This window comes from Malania oleifera, chromosome 5 (assembly GCF_029873635.1).
Source record: "Malania oleifera isolate guangnan ecotype guangnan chromosome 5, ASM2987363v1, whole genome shotgun sequence".
NCBI classification, from domain to species: Eukaryota; Viridiplantae; Streptophyta; class Magnoliopsida; order Santalales; family Ximeniaceae; genus Malania; species Malania oleifera.
This window is the reverse complement of record NC_080421.1, coordinates 68,396,740-68,417,055: the sequence shown is the minus strand read 5'-3', so window position 1 is coordinate 68,417,055 and position 20,316 is coordinate 68,396,740. Positions and strand designations below refer to the sequence as shown.

The 20,316-nt window shown below is 37.2% G+C and overlaps 1 protein-coding gene across 12 annotated transcripts; it reads right to left on the bottom strand.

Annotated features, from left to right (window-relative positions):
* Positions 1 to 1,776: 1,776 nt before the first annotated feature.
* Positions 1,777 to 19,825, bottom strand: LOC131155456 (ethylene-responsive transcription factor-like protein At4g13040). Of its 12 annotated transcripts, none has more exons than XM_058108619.1 (8): positions 19,425 to 19,825; positions 18,505 to 18,611; positions 18,050 to 18,109; positions 17,627 to 17,757; positions 12,706 to 12,787; positions 4,537 to 4,717; positions 2,184 to 2,305; positions 1,777 to 2,096 (listed from the first exon to the last, which is right to left on the bottom strand). In XM_058108619.1, the coding sequence occupies exons 3-8, from the start codon at positions 18,090 to 18,092 to the stop codon at positions 1,960 to 1,962; spliced, it is 696 nt and encodes a 231-aa protein (XP_057964602.1). In that variant the 5' UTR covers positions 18,093 to 18,109; positions 18,505 to 18,611; positions 19,425 to 19,825; the 3' UTR covers positions 1,777 to 1,959. The 12 variants fall into 12 exon arrangements, with proteins under 12 accessions (XP_057964602.1, XP_057964593.1, XP_057964603.1 ...); XM_058108610.1 differs by having other exon boundaries at positions 12,706 to 12,790; positions 19,425 to 19,795; XM_058108620.1 differs by having other exon boundaries at positions 18,505 to 18,593; positions 19,425 to 19,795.
* Between the last annotated feature and the right edge of the window lie 491 nt (positions 19,826 to 20,316).

Sequence of the window (20,316 nt, the reverse complement as noted above, 5' to 3'; positions counted from 1 at the left end):
CAAGAGTTTCCAAAACTAGTTCAAGTTTATTATATAGATAGAGAGAGTTTGTGTAGAGTTCAATAATTTCAACACGACTATATTAATTTATTTTGATGGCATTCACTTCTTGTTTATTTTTATGAAATTAAGATTCGAATGCTTTGTTATTTGTAATTTGAGGAGGATAGTTATTTATATGTTTTATTAGTTTGCTTTATTATGTTACAATTTGCATCACGATTCAAGAAAATTGTGCTATAATTAAGGTTCAATACAATTGAGAGTGTTAGTATATATTAATTGCTGAAATTTTTTTCACAGTCAACTATGATTTGACTTGTTATTCATTAGCATTGAGGAATCTAACAATTATTTGATTTATATTGTTTCATTTTCTATACCTGTTTAAATAACCTAAGCGTCCATTTGGATAAAAAAATTTACATGAGAAAAGAAAAAATAAAGAAAAGTAAAGATAAAACTCATTTTCTCTTATATTTTCCTTCTCTATTAACTATTAAATGTAAGTATATTTTAATATAACTAAAAAATAGAAAAAATTAAATATCGATGATATGCAAAATCAAAACTTTTTTTTTTTTCCTTTCACTAACATTTTTCGAGTTAATTTATGGAAAATGGAATTATTTGCATTGAAGAATAGGGCATTTGCCCACTGGTCCCATTACTCTTAAAAATAATAATTTTTAAAGAAAAAAATTAGAATTATTGATGACAATTTATTTGAAGAACCTATAATTTTCAGTTGGAGTGAACTCTTCCGCAACAAAATGGAGTTTTTTTCTTTCATCTCATCTGGTATAGGAATTGAATTGAAGCCAAGCAAAGTGTTTTTCAACATTAAATCTTAACCTCTTTGAAGTAAATACTTTTAAATGTGCTTCCATTCAATTTCTCAAGAATTAGATAAGTCTTTTGTCTGAAAATACAAAATGATTTGCATTATTAATTCTTTCATATATAATAATATAGAAACACACACACACACACACACACACACATTGTTCATTTAAACAACAATATATGCTTTACAAGAAGTTTAAAAAGTTCAAGAAAGGGTTATTCACATTTCATTTGATTATACATTTATCCTTTAATTATTATAAGAATTATATAATTATTAGATATTTTCTAAAATTAAAACAATAAGAACAAATTAAGCCTTCCGCCGGCAGAGGCCTCGTATAAACAAAAATTGAAGATGGTTTGCTACCCATCGGTGTTAAAAGCTCCAATACTTTGATTTGTGTGACTTAAGAATTGGGCTTATAGTTTGGTAGCTAAAGCATGTTACTACAAGCTTGGTACAAAGGAAGGCAATATAATTGAATACACTGAAGTCAAACTTATTATTTGATATTTTTCTAATAATTTTTATTCAAATTTTCGTTTCATTCCTACACAGTATTCTGTAAGCTAAAGATGACATTAATCATCAAGAAACTCTTGGGATAATTAAGCTCGAATAACACCTAGCCTCAACGGGAATCAGCGCCCTGAGATTTAGGACGCAGAGGTCGATAGGAATTTCAAAACGCAAAGACAAATACTCCAACCCCATTCTGTAATTCCAGGATTCCAAGTTTCATATATCCTTCTATTCATTCTCCATGGCAGTTAAAGAGGAAATTTCAGGGTCCATGTTAAACCACTCCAAGAGCATCTACCCTCAATTCTTGCCCATTTACCAACTGAACCAAGGTCCAAGGGCTTTGAAAGAAGTGGAATTTTAGCTATAGATATGTGCTAATAAGGATTAAAACATGGTGAAGATGATGCATATAATATTGTAGTCTTATTGGATTAATGCTTGAAGGTTTGTTTATCAACAGACAATGAAATCCATAATGACTAGCTTTAATAGGGGCTTTTATATACCAAAGAATAGGGAGGCTAAATATTTAGCACTTACCCCTTTAAACTAGGCAGTTCAACTTCTTTCCCAAGGCAAAATTTTCAACTGGCAGATGTATCCTGCTCTACATCTTCTGACGCCGAGGAGCCATTGATTCCTTGATCACCTTCCCATTCACCATTCTGCAGTGGGGTTTCAGACTGCTTCTGTGACCCTGCCCCGACCCTTCTCCGGTGTTCTGAAATTTTGATTCAACACATACTCATTAACAATCTAGAAACAGAAATTCAGAAGAGCTTTTGAATGACTGGAGAAGAAAGATTACTTTTGTTAGTAATTGAATGGCGAGTCATTGCCAAGAATTCGTCCCATTTGAATTTCCTAAGTTCTTGCTTCTCCTCCTCAGAGAGCTCAAAGTTTGGTGCCCTCCCACACATAAAAGCAGCTCTGCAGGTATACAAAGAACAACAATGAGAGCTTTGATATACTGATACCATGGATGTCAAGGTAACATATTTCTTCGTAACATAATCAAAATGTTTCTTTTCCTCTTTATACATCTTAATTTATTTTTTATTTACTTTCATACACGAATGGGCTGCTAATAGCACACTTAATCGAGTAAAAAGTGAAATATGGAACACTCCAGTGAAACCTATGAGGCCCAAGAAGCTTATACAAGAACTAGAATAGTCTTCATTTGGTTTATAAATCCATCACTTGAATTTCAGTTAATTTTCATAAATTTATCGCTTGAATTTTAGATAAGTTCTTAGGAAATTATACTGCACATGGAATGGTAATGCCATCCCTGGCCCTTCTATAATTTGCATAGGGATATTCCTGTTTTCCATCATTCACATAATTCTTTTGAGTCCATGAAGCACAGGGAACTTCTCTGAGGGATCCATGAAATGGCAATCAATTGTCTTACAAAATTTGCATTTGAAATTTCCACAAAACATGCAAAATTTGTCAAGATCTCAAAGTTTCAGCGAAATTTTGAGAAAATTCGACTATGAAACAAAATATTCATTGAAATTGAAATTTGAGATGAAACTCAAATTTGCATGAATATGTTGCTCCTGCAGCATCCAGTAGCCCAATACAAATCACTTCCTACTTCATTGTAGGCCCAGCTAGGTAAACCCGTAGTTCGTCTTTCCTCCAATTCTTCTCCTTCTATACCATAGCTTATAGATTCAGCTTCTTTTAATCATTTTGTCAGGTACTTCTACGCTAGGTTTTACCCATACAACTTGTCTCTATAAAATCATTGTGGCTCAGAAAGAAGAAAAGCATCAAGAACCCACCATTCCAACTCATAACTTCTTTGCGTGTCCCAGAGTCGGGAATCATATAAACTAAATAATCAATCAGGTTGATCCAGTGATTTGACAATTTCATTTTAATTGAATTTTGTGAATGATGGGAAACAATTTTGAATGTTCAAAAAATGTTCACACATCACCTGGAATACCAAGAGAAATTTTATCTATTTCAGAAAGCACAAAATCCAGCCATGAGAAAAATTAAATGAAATCAGGTCGCTACCAAGTCAAGAAAAAAGCCCAAAAGAGTTTTAGCAAACATTATGATGACTCTGATAAAATTTTTTATCAAAAGATATATGTTTTTTGAAATTTTTTTATTTTTGTTCACTCATTATCTGGCTTGGTCTACCCAATCATGATATTGAGGGAAGGGATCCTTCCTCCAAAAGGAGGGGGAAAAACCAGCAAATGTGTTCAGAATGTGCATCTTTTTCTCTGCCATTCCTACTTTCTTGACAGATAAACCTATCAAGCCTGCTCAAAACTAGGCAACTAACCTGCACATTGGTCAAGTATAAATTACTAGGCTAATCAATTAAATTGGACAAATAGTATCTGAGATAAGGTGGAAGCATCCGGCATTGAATTTTTGGTAGTAGACCCCAAAAAAAGCTCATAAATACAGCAAGCATGTTTAGTAGATATTTCAAAAAACATGAGATGATGCTTAGATTAATGAATGCTCATACACAAATTTCAGCATTCCCATTATGCAAGCCCTACGTTATTTATTTGGGAAATGTATGCAGATGCCTGCCACAAACTTGTTTTGTACTTTAGTAATGCTATACACCGTGGGCCCGTGACCATTACGGGCCCACTTGGAAGCAGGGAAATGGTGGATACACATGCCCGCCTGTCCCTCTCTTCCACTCACCAGCTGTTATGTGGGCCTGTGATGTCATGGGATGGTGGAAAGTGTTTTCCTTTTTCCAAAACACACAAGACACAGCATGCATAAAATATCCAGTTCATGCAAACATTTGATAGGACCTTCTTTACGGCCCTCTCTTCCTTGCATTATTAGAATGAGTTCTGCCTCCAATACACACATTCACCTTTTATTGTTTCTAGAATACACTTCCATGACTAAATTTTATGATACAAAGCGACAGTCATGACTAGATATTTGACTTGAAATTAAATGCAGAAAACTAAAACAAGGACAACAATAAGGATGGAAATAATTTTTGAATATATCAGGAATTTATTTTGAAACATACCTCATCCATGTCAAGTCATAGAAGCTATTATAGAAGCATATTGGTACAGTAACTAAACTCTCAAAAAAGAATCTTATTAATAACAGTAATTGGCAAGAAAGGTGAGATGCAGTATTATTACCTATCATACAAATGAGCAGCTTCTTCTTGTGATCCAACAGTGCCTAAATGAATTTGTTTCTTCTCAACTTTTATGGCTGCTTGCCATTTCATATTCTTGAAATAGACACCTCTCATTAAACATGGTTCTTGATTCTCAAAATGCTTTCTTCGGTGCCGCTTTCTGCGTTTTGTTTCCTTCTCTGGACGTAGAAAGAGATGCATCAGGGCAAAAGGTGACAATTACAGATGACACAGGCATCAAAATAGAAAATAGAGGCAGTGATTTTGGTGGGGAAAAGAAAAAAGAAGAAAAGAACATTCAAGGGATAAGAGTACTAAGAATTATTTTTTCTTTATTTTTTACCCTTAAAATGATCTTTTGTATCGATGATGGCATTCCCAAAGTAAGAATCTAGACTTAGTGTAGTAAAAGAATCACCCTTGATCAACAATCAGGTCAATCTCAATTGAGAAGCTTCCTTAAGACCCTCAAAAGAGCACAAACTTCTATCTTCAGGGACGAAAGGTTAAGATAATACTCATTATTTAAGGCAGAGCCTTTCCTTTCTTTTTTTCGATTTTTTTTTTTCCCATGAGGAAAGATAAAATTGATAACTGAATATCAAAGAGGTGGCTTTGATCCAGTCGTTCTATTGCCTTGGCCACATATTGGAGAGTCAGGTTTAGAGCCAGCATATCCCCCGCCACTGACACATGCTCCCTACCCCAAGAGTAAAAGAAAAAAAAAAAATAAAAAATAAAGAGAGAGCTCATTTAGTTGTCAAGTGTACGGTGTACCACCCAGGAACAAGCTGAGGACTAAGCTGAGCCTTAACAGCAAACTCGGGAGGAGCAAGGGCAGTGATCACCACTCCTGATCACGGAACATTAAGCTAGCATCATAATTCAGCTTTAAAGTCATCAACAATGAAGGCGAATATGAGGCTCTCATATTTCGGCTACACCTAGCTCCATTGTTGGGGACCAAAGACAGAGAACCCTATGGCAATTCCCTGGTGATCAATCAGCTCCTTAGAGATCTAAAACCAAGGACCTCATAATGAAGCAATACTTGGCAACATCCCATAAAGAATCCACTCAATTCAAGCTGTTCCACAACATGATACGAAAGCTGACACTGTATCCAAACACGCCACTGCAACCTCAGCAAAAATCAAAAGAACGGTAATGGTAGAAAGCAAAGCTCCCAAAAGAATAGAAGAACAAGAGGTTACTACCATTGTGTAGGTACCTCTCCCATATCTAAAAGATGGGACCTTCCTGCTTGATAAGACAAAAGCACAAAAGCTGATTTGCCACGTAACCCAAAATACATTGCAAAAAGATAGGTTGTATTGAGGGTCATAGACATTGTCCTGCCTATGATGTTTAATCCTGAAAGAAGCAGAAAATGTGCTGAGGGAGGTCCATCATCTGTAGCAATCACTCAAGGGAAAAGCCTTAGCACACAAAAATTCTTTGGGTTATGCTTGCAGGTGTGATCAATGTTAGAGGCGCGCCAACGTCACTTAGACCCCAGTAACTGAGCTGACCCCCATAGGGAGTCCCTAGCCCTTCACTCTAGGAATTCGATATATGCTGTTGTCCAGGAAGTTAACTTGATGGCATTTTAAATAGTCATTACAACCTTTTTGTAATGGAATTTTTTTGGCTCTTAATCTTGTTACACACCACTAAATAGGAATAAAATTCAATCATAATGGCCATTACGAACCACTACCGCTTTGTAATGATTTCTATGATCACTACCTATAATAATAAAATAAACTAAAATCAAAAAATCAAAACCAACCAAACAAAAATCGAGATGATGAACTAATGACGAAGGGAAGTGAAACCCAACTTATCCATCCAAAGGATACCTTTCAGAGAACGTGGTAAAAGAATCAATAACTAACAGTTATAGTACTATTATGAAAATATGTGTATGTGTGTGTGTGTGTGTGTGTGCGTGTGTATATATATATATTTTTTTTCTTTTTTACTTTTTCTTTTGATTTTCCTTTTCCCCCTTTCATAAGTTAGTCTTGATAAGGTAAGCGAAAAGGGGGTGAAGATTATAACGAAGAAGATGATGCTACAATTTTTTATTTTTATTTTTATCAAGATTCACACGAGATGCATTAATTAACACTTTAACATGAAAACTATTCTGTTACAAAAATATTTATTTTGATACTATTAGTAATTTGATATTTCTTTTTTATATTTTTCAACTTCAACCTTACTTTCTTCCTAGTTTTGTCTGTTCAAGTTAGCACTTTATTTATTTAATGATAAATTTAATAAAATTATGATTTAAAACTTAGGTTATAATTTTTACAGTATACTTGTTGGTTGGTCTAAATTTGTAAGATTTTTATTACTTTAACCAATAAAATAATATAACATGTTTAATTTATTGTATTATTTAAATGTCTCATGTGCCTGATACTTTGATAGATTAATGGAGAGTATGATGTATTTTATTTTTTATTAATTAATTTATCACACATACAATTAATGAAAAAGTGAAAGAATTCATAATTTTTTTGTCAATAGCAGTTTAAAAAAAATGTAAAATTTTTTGCCCTCACTAAACAACGTTAGTAGTCACGCTGAAGGACCCGAAATGTACTAAAACTCTTTTTAAGATGGGCTAAGAGATTAAAACATGCAAACAAACATACATAAGATTGAGTGTGCTTGAAGAAAATTCACAGCCATTACACCCTTTTCCCGTAATGTAGCATCCGCTACTCTTGATCCCCCCTACACCTGGTCATTAAGCAATACTACCCACTACTGTCATTTAAAACCATGTTGGATGGAGAAATTTTCTAGTGGTGGTGGTGCATTACTTCTCCAAATCGGTAAAAACAGAAGCAAAAGCACAAGTACAGGTCCTTCACATAGAGATCCTTGATTTGCAAATTTGGAATATCTCATGCCACACTAATGGACAATTGCAAGCAATTTGGCTGTGCCTAGTTAAGATAATTATGTGCTAAGCTAAATATTTACACTTGGCATACCTTAGTCATTTGCCCCAAACAAATGGCTAGGTAACCAATACGACCATCCTCCATGCGTTAAAAAAAACAAGGTGAAGGAGGCACTAGAAAGTGGATAGACAAGATTCCCATGATTTTGTGATCACACTAAACCATCAACTGCACAACCAATAGGAAGACCTCTTTTATGGCATTTGGATTCAAGGTCTTATCCCAAAGAATAGGATTCCTTCCACAAGGGTTCAATCCTATAACCTTGTCTCCAATGCTAATGATATGAGAGGAAATAAGGATCTCATAGATGAAGCCAAAGAGGCTGCATTCATTAGAACCGTGGGCTGCCAATAGAGGAAAGCTCAATACTACAATCAAAAGGTCATAGAAAGACTATTTCAGAAAGAGATATTGTCGTTAGGAATCACAAGCAACTCCAGATGAGGTGGAGGATGGGAATTTCTTAGCCAATTGAGACGGCCCCAATCAGGACTACGGTGCTCTGCCCCAAAACCTATATGTTATATGATTTTGAAGGTACGGAGATACCTAGGACCTTGAATTCAGAAAATCTTCAAAAATACTTTCACTAGATCCTAGGAGACAGAAGTTGTAACCTTTAGATAAGGATCTATCGAATTAATGAAGTTTGAAATTTGATCCATCAATATTGTATCTTTGATTGGCAAATCCTCCTAAGGATCTGCAGTCCGAAATGGGAGTCTGATTGTTAAATCCTGCCAAGGGTCTAGAATTTGGATAGTCTGATTGCTAAACCCTCTCGCCAACTGTTAAATCCTCCCAAGGGTCTGCAACCTGAACAAGAGTCTGATTGTCAAATCCCCTCAAGGGCTGTAGCCCAAGTTAAGAGTCTAATTGCTGAATCCTCCCAAGGATCTGCAGCAGAGACTGGGAGTTTGATTGTTAAATCCTCCCAAAGGTCTGCTGAGTTGTATGTCAGATTGCCTCTCAAGGGTCTCCAGCTCGAATTGGGAGTCTCATTGTTAAATCCTTCAAAGGGTCTGCGGCCAAGATTGGCAATTCTAGATTGTTAAATTTTAATCAGATAATCAAGCAAAGCTTGGGAAAAAAAAAATACACATAGTTAACAGGAGAGTTCCTTTCTCATTGAATAAAAAAAAAAGGGGTACTTAAGACAAAAACAAAAATTACAAGGAACCCCTTCCTTACTGGGGCTAGGTCCCTCCAACTTCCATCATCTCCTCCTCATCCACAATGATGGCTCCCATCTACTCAATCACGAATGCAATTATCTCTTTAAGAGGCCAGTCAAGGGTTGTCCCCTACTTTGTTTCAATAGCTTGTTGGGCAGGCTTGTCCTCTTTAGCTAGCGCAATAAGGTTCAGACCTTCCAAAAGCTCTGGGGAATGGTCCCTGAAACACCTTGTGTTGAGTCAAAACCATCTCCCAAGAAAAGAGAGCATAATCATTGATCCACAACCCCTATATGCCTGGGAAGTGTTGAACCACTCAATCACAGCTTCATCATATTCTGCAGCACTAGCCTTGGCCATGACCAGCTCCTTCTAAACCTCAGTAATCTCTGCAGCTACCCTTGCCATTTCTTCTCAAAATGAGGTTGAGGTGGAAATTCAACCATCAACTCATGTTCACGCCAAGCTGCAGGTTGTTTATTGGCCAAATTGGTGAGTTTCACATTAACCTTAGAAGAGATGCGGAACTTCCACACCAGGTTCTCCCGGTCCTTTGCAATTCTTAGGCAACAGAGAAGATGTCATTAGCCTCAAACACAAAAGCACCAAACAATGTCAACATCAATAATATAAGGAAGAAGGATCCAAAAAGGATAGAAAACTTGACCTTGAAAAAACACTTGGCCATGAGCTCCTTAAGGTGTTCAGAGGAATAGGCCTGAAGCAGCTCCATGGTATCGAAGGATCTCGTTGGAATCCAAAGCTTCCCCTGAAGGAGGAGCGAGGGGAATTATGGCAACCCTCAAATCTTGTGGGATGAAAAGAAGGCTACCCAACTCAAGGCCTCTTGAACAGCCTGACAGTACGGGAAACAATAACACACACGCACAACTGTCAAAGGCTGTTTCCTCAGTCCTGAGATTCTAAGGCTGGAAAAGTAACCAATTGAGGATGAAGCTAGCCTTAATAGACACCCGAGGTCCTTAAGAGCTGGGCAAGAAGACTTATGTGCATGAAGATAGCACACCAGAGTAGTTAATACTCAAAGAAGAATAGGCAGCTAAAAACCGGACAAATGGTTATTACCTTCATTGTTCTGCAAGGCAACAATACCAAACGCAACCTGGGCAAGTCTGGCCTCAGTGAGCAGAGCTTTGAAAGAAGGAACCAGTCAAGAGCAAGGGGTCATTTATCTGTTTCTTTTGCTCCTTGTTCCAACAGGGTTGAACTTGGTATGTGCAGTGGGCTCCCTCACACAATGCTCAACTGTCATTTCCCCTCAGACAACACAAAAGCAAATTTGCCCCTCCAGCTGTTGTTTGAATACAAGACCTCGGGCATGAACCTCCTCATAAAACACGCACAGAGGTACAACCACCCTTGCACCCATGCACAGAGGTACAATCACCCTTGCACCCTAGGCTGATGCTTGATGAGGAAAAAATTATGGAATAACTTAACGTTTGGCCAAACCCACACTTATGACACAAGACAGTGAACTCAACAAGGATTCACCAACAAGTGGGGAGAAACAAAGATGGGAAAATACCATAAAATTTATAGATGATGACAATGAAAGGATTAAGGCGGTAGTGATGACCAACCCAAAGAGCTTCCTCATAAACACAAATCTCCTTGGGCTGAGGATAACAATCCCTTTCAGAGGGCTCCAATCAGAGAAGGAAGCTGGAAGAGATTTAGAAATCCCAGATTAGCCAATCAAGGTCCTTGGATTTTAAAGTACAAGGCTGATCCAAGGGACTACTCATCTCCTCTTGGTAAGACTCAAGGACCAATGCCTCAGCCTTGGGTCCCCAGGGAACTTCCGTAGAAGGAACCATGGCACCCTTGTCCTTGTAGAAAGTAGCTCTACCAGTCGGATTGAAGGAAAAGAAGGGAAGACATAAGCTATAGGTCCATAGAAGAGTTTGAGCAAACACTTTGGCTCAAGAACCAAACACCAAGGACTCTAGGTGAAAATAAGAACTAAAATTGTACCTAAAGATGGAGATAAGAAAGAGGAATGACTCCCTGGGAGGACTGCTCGCCTAGGGAAAGAGAGAGGCAGCGAACAAAGAAGGAAAGAAGAAGGAAGGTGAACTTGATTGATAGTCGGAAAAAAAAAAATTAGGGATAAGAAGCAGGTTTGGCTGCCACCAACACATGTCATATTCCGAATGATTAAGGTATCCCAAACAACAGCCAGAACCTTTAACACTTGCACATGGGCATCGAGATCCCAAATGACACTCAGACATGCACCAGGTGACCTCACGCTGAAGCAAACATTTCCCTCCAAAACTTGTAATAGAGACACCTTACACAGCCATGTATGTCACACAATCACCAAGCAGAGAAACACCCTATACCTATCACAAGCCTAATAGTAGATCTACTTGATACAACACTGACCATAAAGGACCTCCCTAGGCGAATACTGGCCAAACAAATCATTGACCTCAACAGCCTACAGCTCAAATTTGAAGCTGACCTGGGGGAAGAGGGAGCAACTGACGAGGGAAAAAATGGCAACAAGGAGCATGCCAGCACTTAAAAACACCCACTTTGGAAATGGTAGATCTCCATGTGCCCCATTATGGGGGCACAGGTCAAATTAAATCCACACCAAAGAAGGTAAATGTTGCCTAGCAGCCTAATAGGAGCGAAAAATTAGAACGGGTGCAACAACCTCTGATGACCTTGTGGCAGTGGCTCCATGGACACGATATTGGGTGGGTCCGTAACTTCCCGCCAAGGAAGTTATTAGACATTTTGTATAAGATAACAAGGGGAGGCAACTAGTGAAGGACACTTGATAACCATAATCTTACCACCGACTTTGCCCCTAGAGCCCCACTCTAGTGACTGTGCTTCTCTATGCAGGTATATCCCCTCCAAGAAAGGTCATCACATATTGAGCAAGTAACTCAATCTCTATCATCCGTTGGTACATCACAACAAAAATTGCATTGGCATATGTAAATATACATACATACATACATATATATAAACTCGGCATAAACAAACTAGCTACCTAGTAAAAGAACCACATAACATGGAAATTAGCTTTAGCAAATGATGAAAAGGGCAAACACAAAACATCCCAAACTTAATCCCTCCCTCCTCCCACCCCCACCCCCACCCCCACCCCCCACAATGATAAATAAATATGGAAATATTAAAAATATCATAAGGAGAACAGTCCGAAAGGGGGCGCCTTCCCATAAACTAAGACATGGATCATCTGCTTTTCTTTCTTGGAGTCAATGGCTTTAACATCACTTTCCAGACTCGTATTTGAACTTGAGAGAGAAAACAAAGAATGCTTATCACCCAATTGGTAGCAAGATGTCTAAATCACCAGCCTAAACAGAAGCATTGGGAACTCCACGCAAAACATTGTAAGGAGAGGTGATTCACTTAGACACATGAGGAACTTGGAAGAGAAATTTTGACAAGGATAATTTCCCTTTGCCTTATCCTTTTTCTAGATGGATGCCCACTCATGGTCAAAAAACTATGGACCATTCCAGCAACTTCAGAAACAAAGAACTCACATATTACCAGCCTCATTCCCTGCCCAAAGTCAATCTAGGGGATCTCGCTCTTACGTTGCAATACAATCTTAGTGAAATGCCCAGGATTTTTAGCACCCTTGAACCTCACGGTGGTATGAAAATTCTAGGCAAGGTCTTAGCTTGAAGGAGAAACATATCCTGCTGGAGAGGGTAGAAGGGCGAGTATGTGCACATGCAAGGAGGAAAAAAGGGAAGAAGTTTTTTTCTTCTTTTTGGGAGATTTTCCCTGGATAAAGTGGAAAGATAAGAAAATATGATGGAAAGCGAAGGAGATTCAACATGATTAGTTCTTGTCAACTCAAACAAAAATTCACATTTCTCCAAACAAAACTAAACCAATAATAATAATAATAATAATAATAATAATAAAAATAAATTAGCCAATAATAATCAAACAAGATGTACATATATCGATCTAAAAACCAACCTGAAAATGGTTGATTATGCTGCTGTTTAGATGCGCCAGAAGCAGACACGTTTGATGATCCAGGACCAAGTTTCACAGTAGCCTGCTGTCAAACATGAGGCAAAGATGTAAGCATAAAGCATAAGAGGAAAAAAACATGCTATAGTAATTATCATTTGAATCAGAAAATAAATAATTTTGTGCATATACATGTCAAGTGTAGTTTGTATTTTTGCAAACCCTAAAGTGAAATCTACCCACACTTTCTTAATCCTAAACGGCATGACCTTGTTCCAAAGGATCAAAAGCTGATACGCACCATTATCTTCTTCTTCTTCTTCCACTATCCATTTTTCATTTTTAATATTTCTGAAAAAACCCATTTATGGATATCACCATGGTTCATAACCAACAGAGTGCTACAGACCAAAAATAATCATCGCAAGCCCAGGTTATCCTCAGGAGCACCCTGGTCAGGATGCAATGCAAGCCTCCCCTTGTTCATATCATGATCATCTTGAGAGGCAAAAAAATTCCAGCCTAAGCATCAAACCTCCATAAATGCTTGCATCCTCCAAGGTTGCCAGCCAGTCCCCTTCAATCTTCCATTTTTTTTTTTTCTTTTTGATAAGAAAAGAATATGTATTGAGAAAGAAAGGGAAAAAGATTACAACCTAATTGAGGACAAAAAAATCCTCAAAAAATATAAATATGAGAAAATAAAAGTCTACCAAGGATTAACCAAGAAAACTTCTCTCTAAACCCTTCCATTCCTATTCCACAGGGGTGGGCAGATTTCCATCCTTACACTGTTGCTCTCTACCCGTTCTATCATCCTCAAAAATAGAAATCCCCTTCAATCATTTTATTCACTTGCTTTAAATTCCAAGGGTCTATTTTCATATTGATTAACTTCAAGAAAGTTTAATAACAGAAAAAAAAATGAAATCGCTGTTGACAAGGGATGCCTAAGGTGAACTGTAGCTACGTATTCCATCATTTGAAAAGTTGAAATTGGAACACCAACTATTAAGTGCTAATAAGTTAACTTGGAACCATCAGTGTTAATGAGTTGATCTTCATTTTTCCTTTAAGCATTTGGGGGTTTTGAGAAACACGAATTTGTCCTTGAATTATAGAAGAAGAAAGGTTATTGTTGATATCTTAAAAGTGGGTATAATGCTAACCCAGTCATGAAGCATTGTAGGTTCTATATATCAATACATGGCAATGATTAAGGAGAGTAAATGTGCTCAGTACATGTCAGTCACATGATTGAGAGAGAAAGAAAACATTTATTACTAAAGAATCTAAATCTGTCTTACCCAAGCAATAACAGAAGATACATCATAAGAAAGATCTCATTAACTGCAACGAATTAGACAATTAAAATGCAGAACAGAACAAAGAGCATTTATTTTCAACACACTTAATGGCACCTCATACCATAACAGTATGTTATGTCACATCCTTGCTAAAAGTGTAAAACTCCAAATCTTGTGATCATATTTTATCCAGTTCTTTTCTTCTCAGTTGCATAGCAAATTCCCTAGGATTAATGTGTGTGTGCATGAATTTTTTTGCAACTACCCATTGTGCTGTCTGACTAAGAATAATCAAATGCAATCACAGAAAGAACACTTCATCCAAAAGTGTAAGAAAATCATTTAGTCTTTAATCCAATAAAGAAGTTTCAGCTCCTTTCAAGGCTCTGGAATTTCTCTCTATCCAGACCCACCGAGAAATAGCCAAAGGAATTGCATCCCAAAGATTTTTAATGACAGTGCTCATTCAAGGTTTCAAAGAACACAAAACATCACCACCACCACCACCCCCCCCAAAAAAAAAACTTTTTCCCCCAGACAGAACACTGAAAAAAAAATTAATTATAAAAATTAAAATAAATAAATAAAACACCCAAAAGAGCTTCTAGATGAGATAAGAAAGGCCAGTTAATGGGCCTCAGACCAAAGCTTCAGGGTTGGCATGAAAGAGGACAACCCTTGACAAAATGTTTCAAATCCAAACAGTCCCCAAACACAACAAAGAAGGTTATACTGCTCTGAGAAAACTTGAAATAAAACTGAGAAAAAAATTATAAAAAAATAAAATGAATAAAAAAAAAATCAATCAAAACCATGAACATGAAGCATGTACAAAATATAAGGAAAAATGTTTTACCATGTGCTGTTGACAAACATGGGGATCAACAGAAATCCAACACCTAAATGCATCAGGGAAGAACCCCAAACTAATATTCTAAAAGAAGGATCAAAAGCAGAGAAATGAAATATGTTATAATGACATTAACACCTCTGCACAAGAAACAGCAAACCATCTCACTATTACATAACTGAAGGGGATCAAACATGAAGAAAAAGGGGAGGGAGAATAAGGGAAGAGAGGAATAGAACTAGAGTAGAGATCACAAACAATTCAAATTCATTGATTTCTACCAAACACTATTACATCATGATTATTTATAGGAAATACAAATTACAAAGATTATGACTAAACCTAGGGCTGCAAATGAGCTGAGCCGAGCAGATCTTTGCCTTGCTCAAGCTTGTTCATTAGAATTTTAACCAAGTTCAAGCTCGAGCTGAGCTCAGACTGAGCTTTAATATACTGGCTGAAGCTTGTTTATTATGCAAATGAACGAGCTCATGAGTCCTTACCAAGCCGAGCTACCAAGATGCTCCCTAATAGTTTGATTCTTTTAGAAACTCCCATTTTGAGAGATAAAGAGGTTTTTGTTAGACAAAAAGGTGAAACAAAGTTCTTATTCATACTAACTTAAGAGTTTTTTTACCCACCAAGCTAGCCTATTGGTCATGAGCATTAGCCTTATCACCAAATTAAGGTTATGGAGTTTGAGCTAAATAAACCTAATTGCACAAATAATCCTTATTTTTAAGCCCACTATAGTCTATCAAGCCTAATTCAAATTCAATCTTATTAACTAGCCCATAAATGATTCTAACTCAAGCCTATGAAACAATTCCAAATCAAACCTATATTGAGCTGCTCACAAGCTGAAACAAGCCAATCCCATTCATGTTCAGGCTCAGCTCGTTTATTAAAGAAGCTGCAAAATTGAACTTGGAAATCGCTTGTTTACTTAATGAAAGAGCTGTTACTGTACGAGCTTCCGAGCCGCTTGTGAGCAGCTTCGTTCATTTGCAGCCCTAACTAAACCCTTACCTTAAAATCTTTAAGACCATGATTTAAAGTAATCCTTATATTAATAGTAATTATAATACTAATGACAATTTAAATACAAACTAAAAACTAATGGACCAAAGCTCAAGTTTGCTTCTTTGAACTAGTGCTCCAATAGGCAGGCACAAAACAGCCTAACAGAATAGTTGCCACCCATCCTACACAAAACTTTTTTAAAAAAAAAATCGGCCTTTAATTTTGAAGTGCCAAAGTATGAAAAGAAACCAGCAAAAAACTAGGACTCTGCAATGCCGAATGCCTGACTAAAGCCATAAGGCATGTCCCTGAGAACAAAAAAAAAATGTCGGTAACAGGACTGCAGGAAGCACAAACTAAATCAACAGAGTGCAGATATGCTTTTCAGGTTCAATTGCAGCACTTTAGACTATCATGTCAGCAGTCTATGATACATTGTACTTCTTCCATATCATCAACATGATCCAGAAAAATCATCAGAGTCATGGTATCATTGGTTTCATTAATATCCCCCTCAGTGTGATTATCTTCCTCAGACTGTAAAAGTTCATCATCAATGTCGAATTTCGGTGCTTGGTGAAAGTTGATAAGAGTCATAAGACAATCATTGATAGTAGTTTGTGCTTGATATTTGGTATAATAATGTATCACAAGAACTAAGTCACACTTGTTGTTTTTGAAACATTCTTTACTTCATACATGCAGATCAATCTACAGAAATTATATTGAGACTACAGAGAGGGAGGGTGAGGGAGAACTCCATACTTAGCACATAAAGGTGTTAAATCAATTAAAGGCGCAGTGTCAGCTAAAATTGCAGCCTTCAAATCCTGAATTCATTCCCGCAGAAGGAAACTCATTGTGATATCCAAAATATATGTTTTCTGTGGCTATTTAATCTCTTTTTTCATGGTCACTGTGAATTCTCCCCTTTTTAGGGCAGAAAAAGGAAATCAGAAGAAAAGGAATAAAATATTTAAAAAATAGTTTTGAACAAGTTTCTACCAGTCTAGTTTAGCTGGGTTTGGTTTAGTCCAGACCAATCTGGTTTGGAGTGGATCAATTTCGGCAGCTCAGCCCCAGCATAAGTGTGCATATGCTTTGCAGGCTACGGGCTTGCAAGATTAGGCTAAACATTATTGGATTGGATTGGATTGGCTGTAATAATAATCACATCCCATGTTTGGTCTGCCATAGGATAAGGACATGGATGGATTTTTCTTACACTAGATTGACTCATGGACCATTTGATTGTCTCACAAAGACCAATGAAAGTCCACTCCATAAGTAGGTTTACCAAAGCATGTGAATGATTCTCTTTGCTAAGACTGGTTCGACCATAAGAAATTAAATGCATCTTTGGCTTTCAAAGGTGATCATATTTCTACTTTTTGTTAATAACCCATCAAACTTTCTCTCTATTTTTCTATAATAATGGAAGTCATATCCCGGTGTTATCCACCAAATTCTTAGTCCAAATGTCATGCAAAGTCAGCAGGACACAATGAATAGGTAGAATTTTCTAGGTAGCATTCTCACAAGCCCTCCCAATGCTACTTTAATAATTCACAGTCTAATATTAAGTAGCATTTCAGGTAGATCAAGAATAACATTACATAAAACCTTCAAAACGCTAGTGCTCCATGCATGTAACTTAATACAAGAACTAAGCACATAACATTGAAGTGAATATCATAAAGAATTGCCAAATATTGAAATAAAAATATGAAATATCCAAGCTTACCACTAGAGGTTGGTTGGCATAAGCTGAAGAGATGGGATGCACACTGATTGGTTTAGCATTCTGGACAGAATTTTCAGGAGCAGTTCCACTGTCAGACAACCTAGGAAGTGGAGCTGTGAAAGAACTCCTCCCTGCAGAAGACAAAAAGGAAATTGATGAAAAGTACTTCTCAAGCATAATGTAGAACCAAACAAACTAGATTCTCACTCTTAAAACCCATATATTACTTAAATTTTGAATTACGAAAGAATGGCACAATGTCAAGGAGAATAAAACATGATACAAAACCTTCTTTTCGGTAGATAAATCCTAAAAGATGATACATGAAATCACAGTTCATGGTCTCCAGAATAAGATCATCTATTCAGGAATAGTTAGTTAAAAATGTTTTACAGTTTGGTGTGGGTTTCAACTGATACTTACCAGGGCAAAGACCCAGGAGTTTGCGCCTCCGTATGCTCACCATGGCTGATTCCAATCTTCCTGTCAACAACACATACCGGTTCAGCCAAAGGCCTCAAACATTCACAGAAGTTTGACCAGCTAAAACAACGCATGCAAAAGTAAGTTCCTAGTGAGTACGACAGCCAAAAATTAATAGCATAAGAGAAGAAATAGTACCACTTACTACAAAGAACATATTTTTAGAAAATACAAAAACAAAATCCAACAACAGGACACCACTAGATATAACAGAAACAGGATCACAGGATTTACTGCTTATCAATAAAACTTGCTTTCAAGGTCACCCAAGCCATGGGGCAATTCTATCCAAGGCACAGTATTTATTTTTGTTAAAAGAAAGCACCAAGACAAAAGATTTTTTTCTTGCAAATTATCAACCTGCAACAAGAAAGAGTCAAATAATGTGTACTTACAAAAGCTACTAAAAGAATATGAGCAGTAGATCCTTATAGATATCTTTCAATGGAGCTATCTGGATGTGTGAAAACTTGTCCTCGTCAACCTACAATTACACGTTGAACTAGAGAAGGCAGCCCCGAAAACAAAAACAAAAAAAAAAAAAGAGGGAAAAAAAATCAATATTTTTTATTGTCTGCTAACTTCGCAACCAATATGAGCAGCTAAGTAGAAAAAAACGAATGAAATTTATGACAGCTCTGTCATGCAGTTAAGTGTAATGAACCCAAGAAGCAACGCCATTGATGCATAATCCGCACAAAACTAGTCCTAAATGTAATTATAATGACAATAATCGTCAAACACACCCACAATATTTCATGATATAACTTAGAGTCACTCTCATTTGGTAAATCTTCGTTCAGATTTCTCAAAAAAACTAATCATCTGCGGGTGGGAAAACAGGGAGACAAAAGCTCAAACCCCTACCAGTAATAAGCATAACAAGAAGGGGCGAAATAAGATAAAGAAAAGCAAATAGGCCACGATAATCGGCATAAAAATAGAATCCCAAAAAACTCAACCTGCAGAAATTAGAATTCAAAGAGAACAACAAAGACACACGCCCCCAAGAGTTTCATTGAAGGAATTCCTAATCTCTCAGCTTGGAATGTAAGTCAACCCCACCAACCTACCACCTTTCAATGAGATGGGTGGAGAGGGAAACCAAACCCAACAACAAAATAAACCCCAGATACACCCTGTTGCGACCCAGAGCGCAAAAATCAAGGGGTACCCGGATGACTAATGCGAGAAAAGAACAGCCATCGTCCTTGAAACTCAAACGCCCACGGCCGGAAACAGGGGAAGAACGACGAAGCCCGCAGCTTTGAGAAGCGCAAGGCAGCCATTATGAACAGAGAGTCCGCGTTCATACCTGCGAGTCAGAGAATTGCGGCGGTTGTTGAGGGAGCGAAAAAACCGAGAAGAATCACTTTGGGGTTGACGAAATCTTGCAGAGGGGAAGAAGGTGTGTGCTCAGAGAGGGAGAGAATTGAAGGTGGCAAGGTCAGAGAAAGACAGAGAGAGCAACAGAGCTAGAGAGAAGGTGAGAAGAGAGAGAGAGAGAGAGAGAGAGAGATAGAGAGAGAAGGGAGACGATTTTGCTTCTGCTCATGCATCTACCACCTTTTGTTTGTTTTTATTCTCTCCTCTCATTATGTCCTGTTTGGAGAGGAAGGGTGGCGGTGGTGGTGACCATATGGACCTGAGGTAGAGAGAGAGAGAGAGAGAGTTAGAAGGTTGAATGACGGAAGGGAACGTATGCTCGTGTACTTTAGTTAGATTAAGTGCCCGTAATGCCCCTTTGAATCCTCATTGATTCAAGTGGGGTTTTTGAGTTAGGTGTTTTTCATTCGCCTTGTGCTTTACAATAATGCCCAACCCCATCCCATTCCGGACCATACCATACCATACCATACCATTTTTTTTCTTTATACATTAATCAGTCCACAGCTAAGGTGGGTTAATTTGCCCAATCATGATGCCTCATGGCTTTTCTGTGCCTATTGGGAGGAGTTGGTCAACGTTTGTAAGATTTTTCTTTCTAAAGAAGGGGAAGATTTTAGCCACCTAAGTATTTATGTTGGGTCAAGATCGAGTAAGATTGGATTAAATTTAATGCGATAAACATTTTTCATTTTAAATTTATAAAACATAAGATAATGATACGGGTGAAATTTTTTATTTTTTAAATATCTTTTCTTTGCCTTATCCTCCTGAGTTTGCCAATGACAAAGGCATTGATTATTATTGTTCAGTTTGATTTG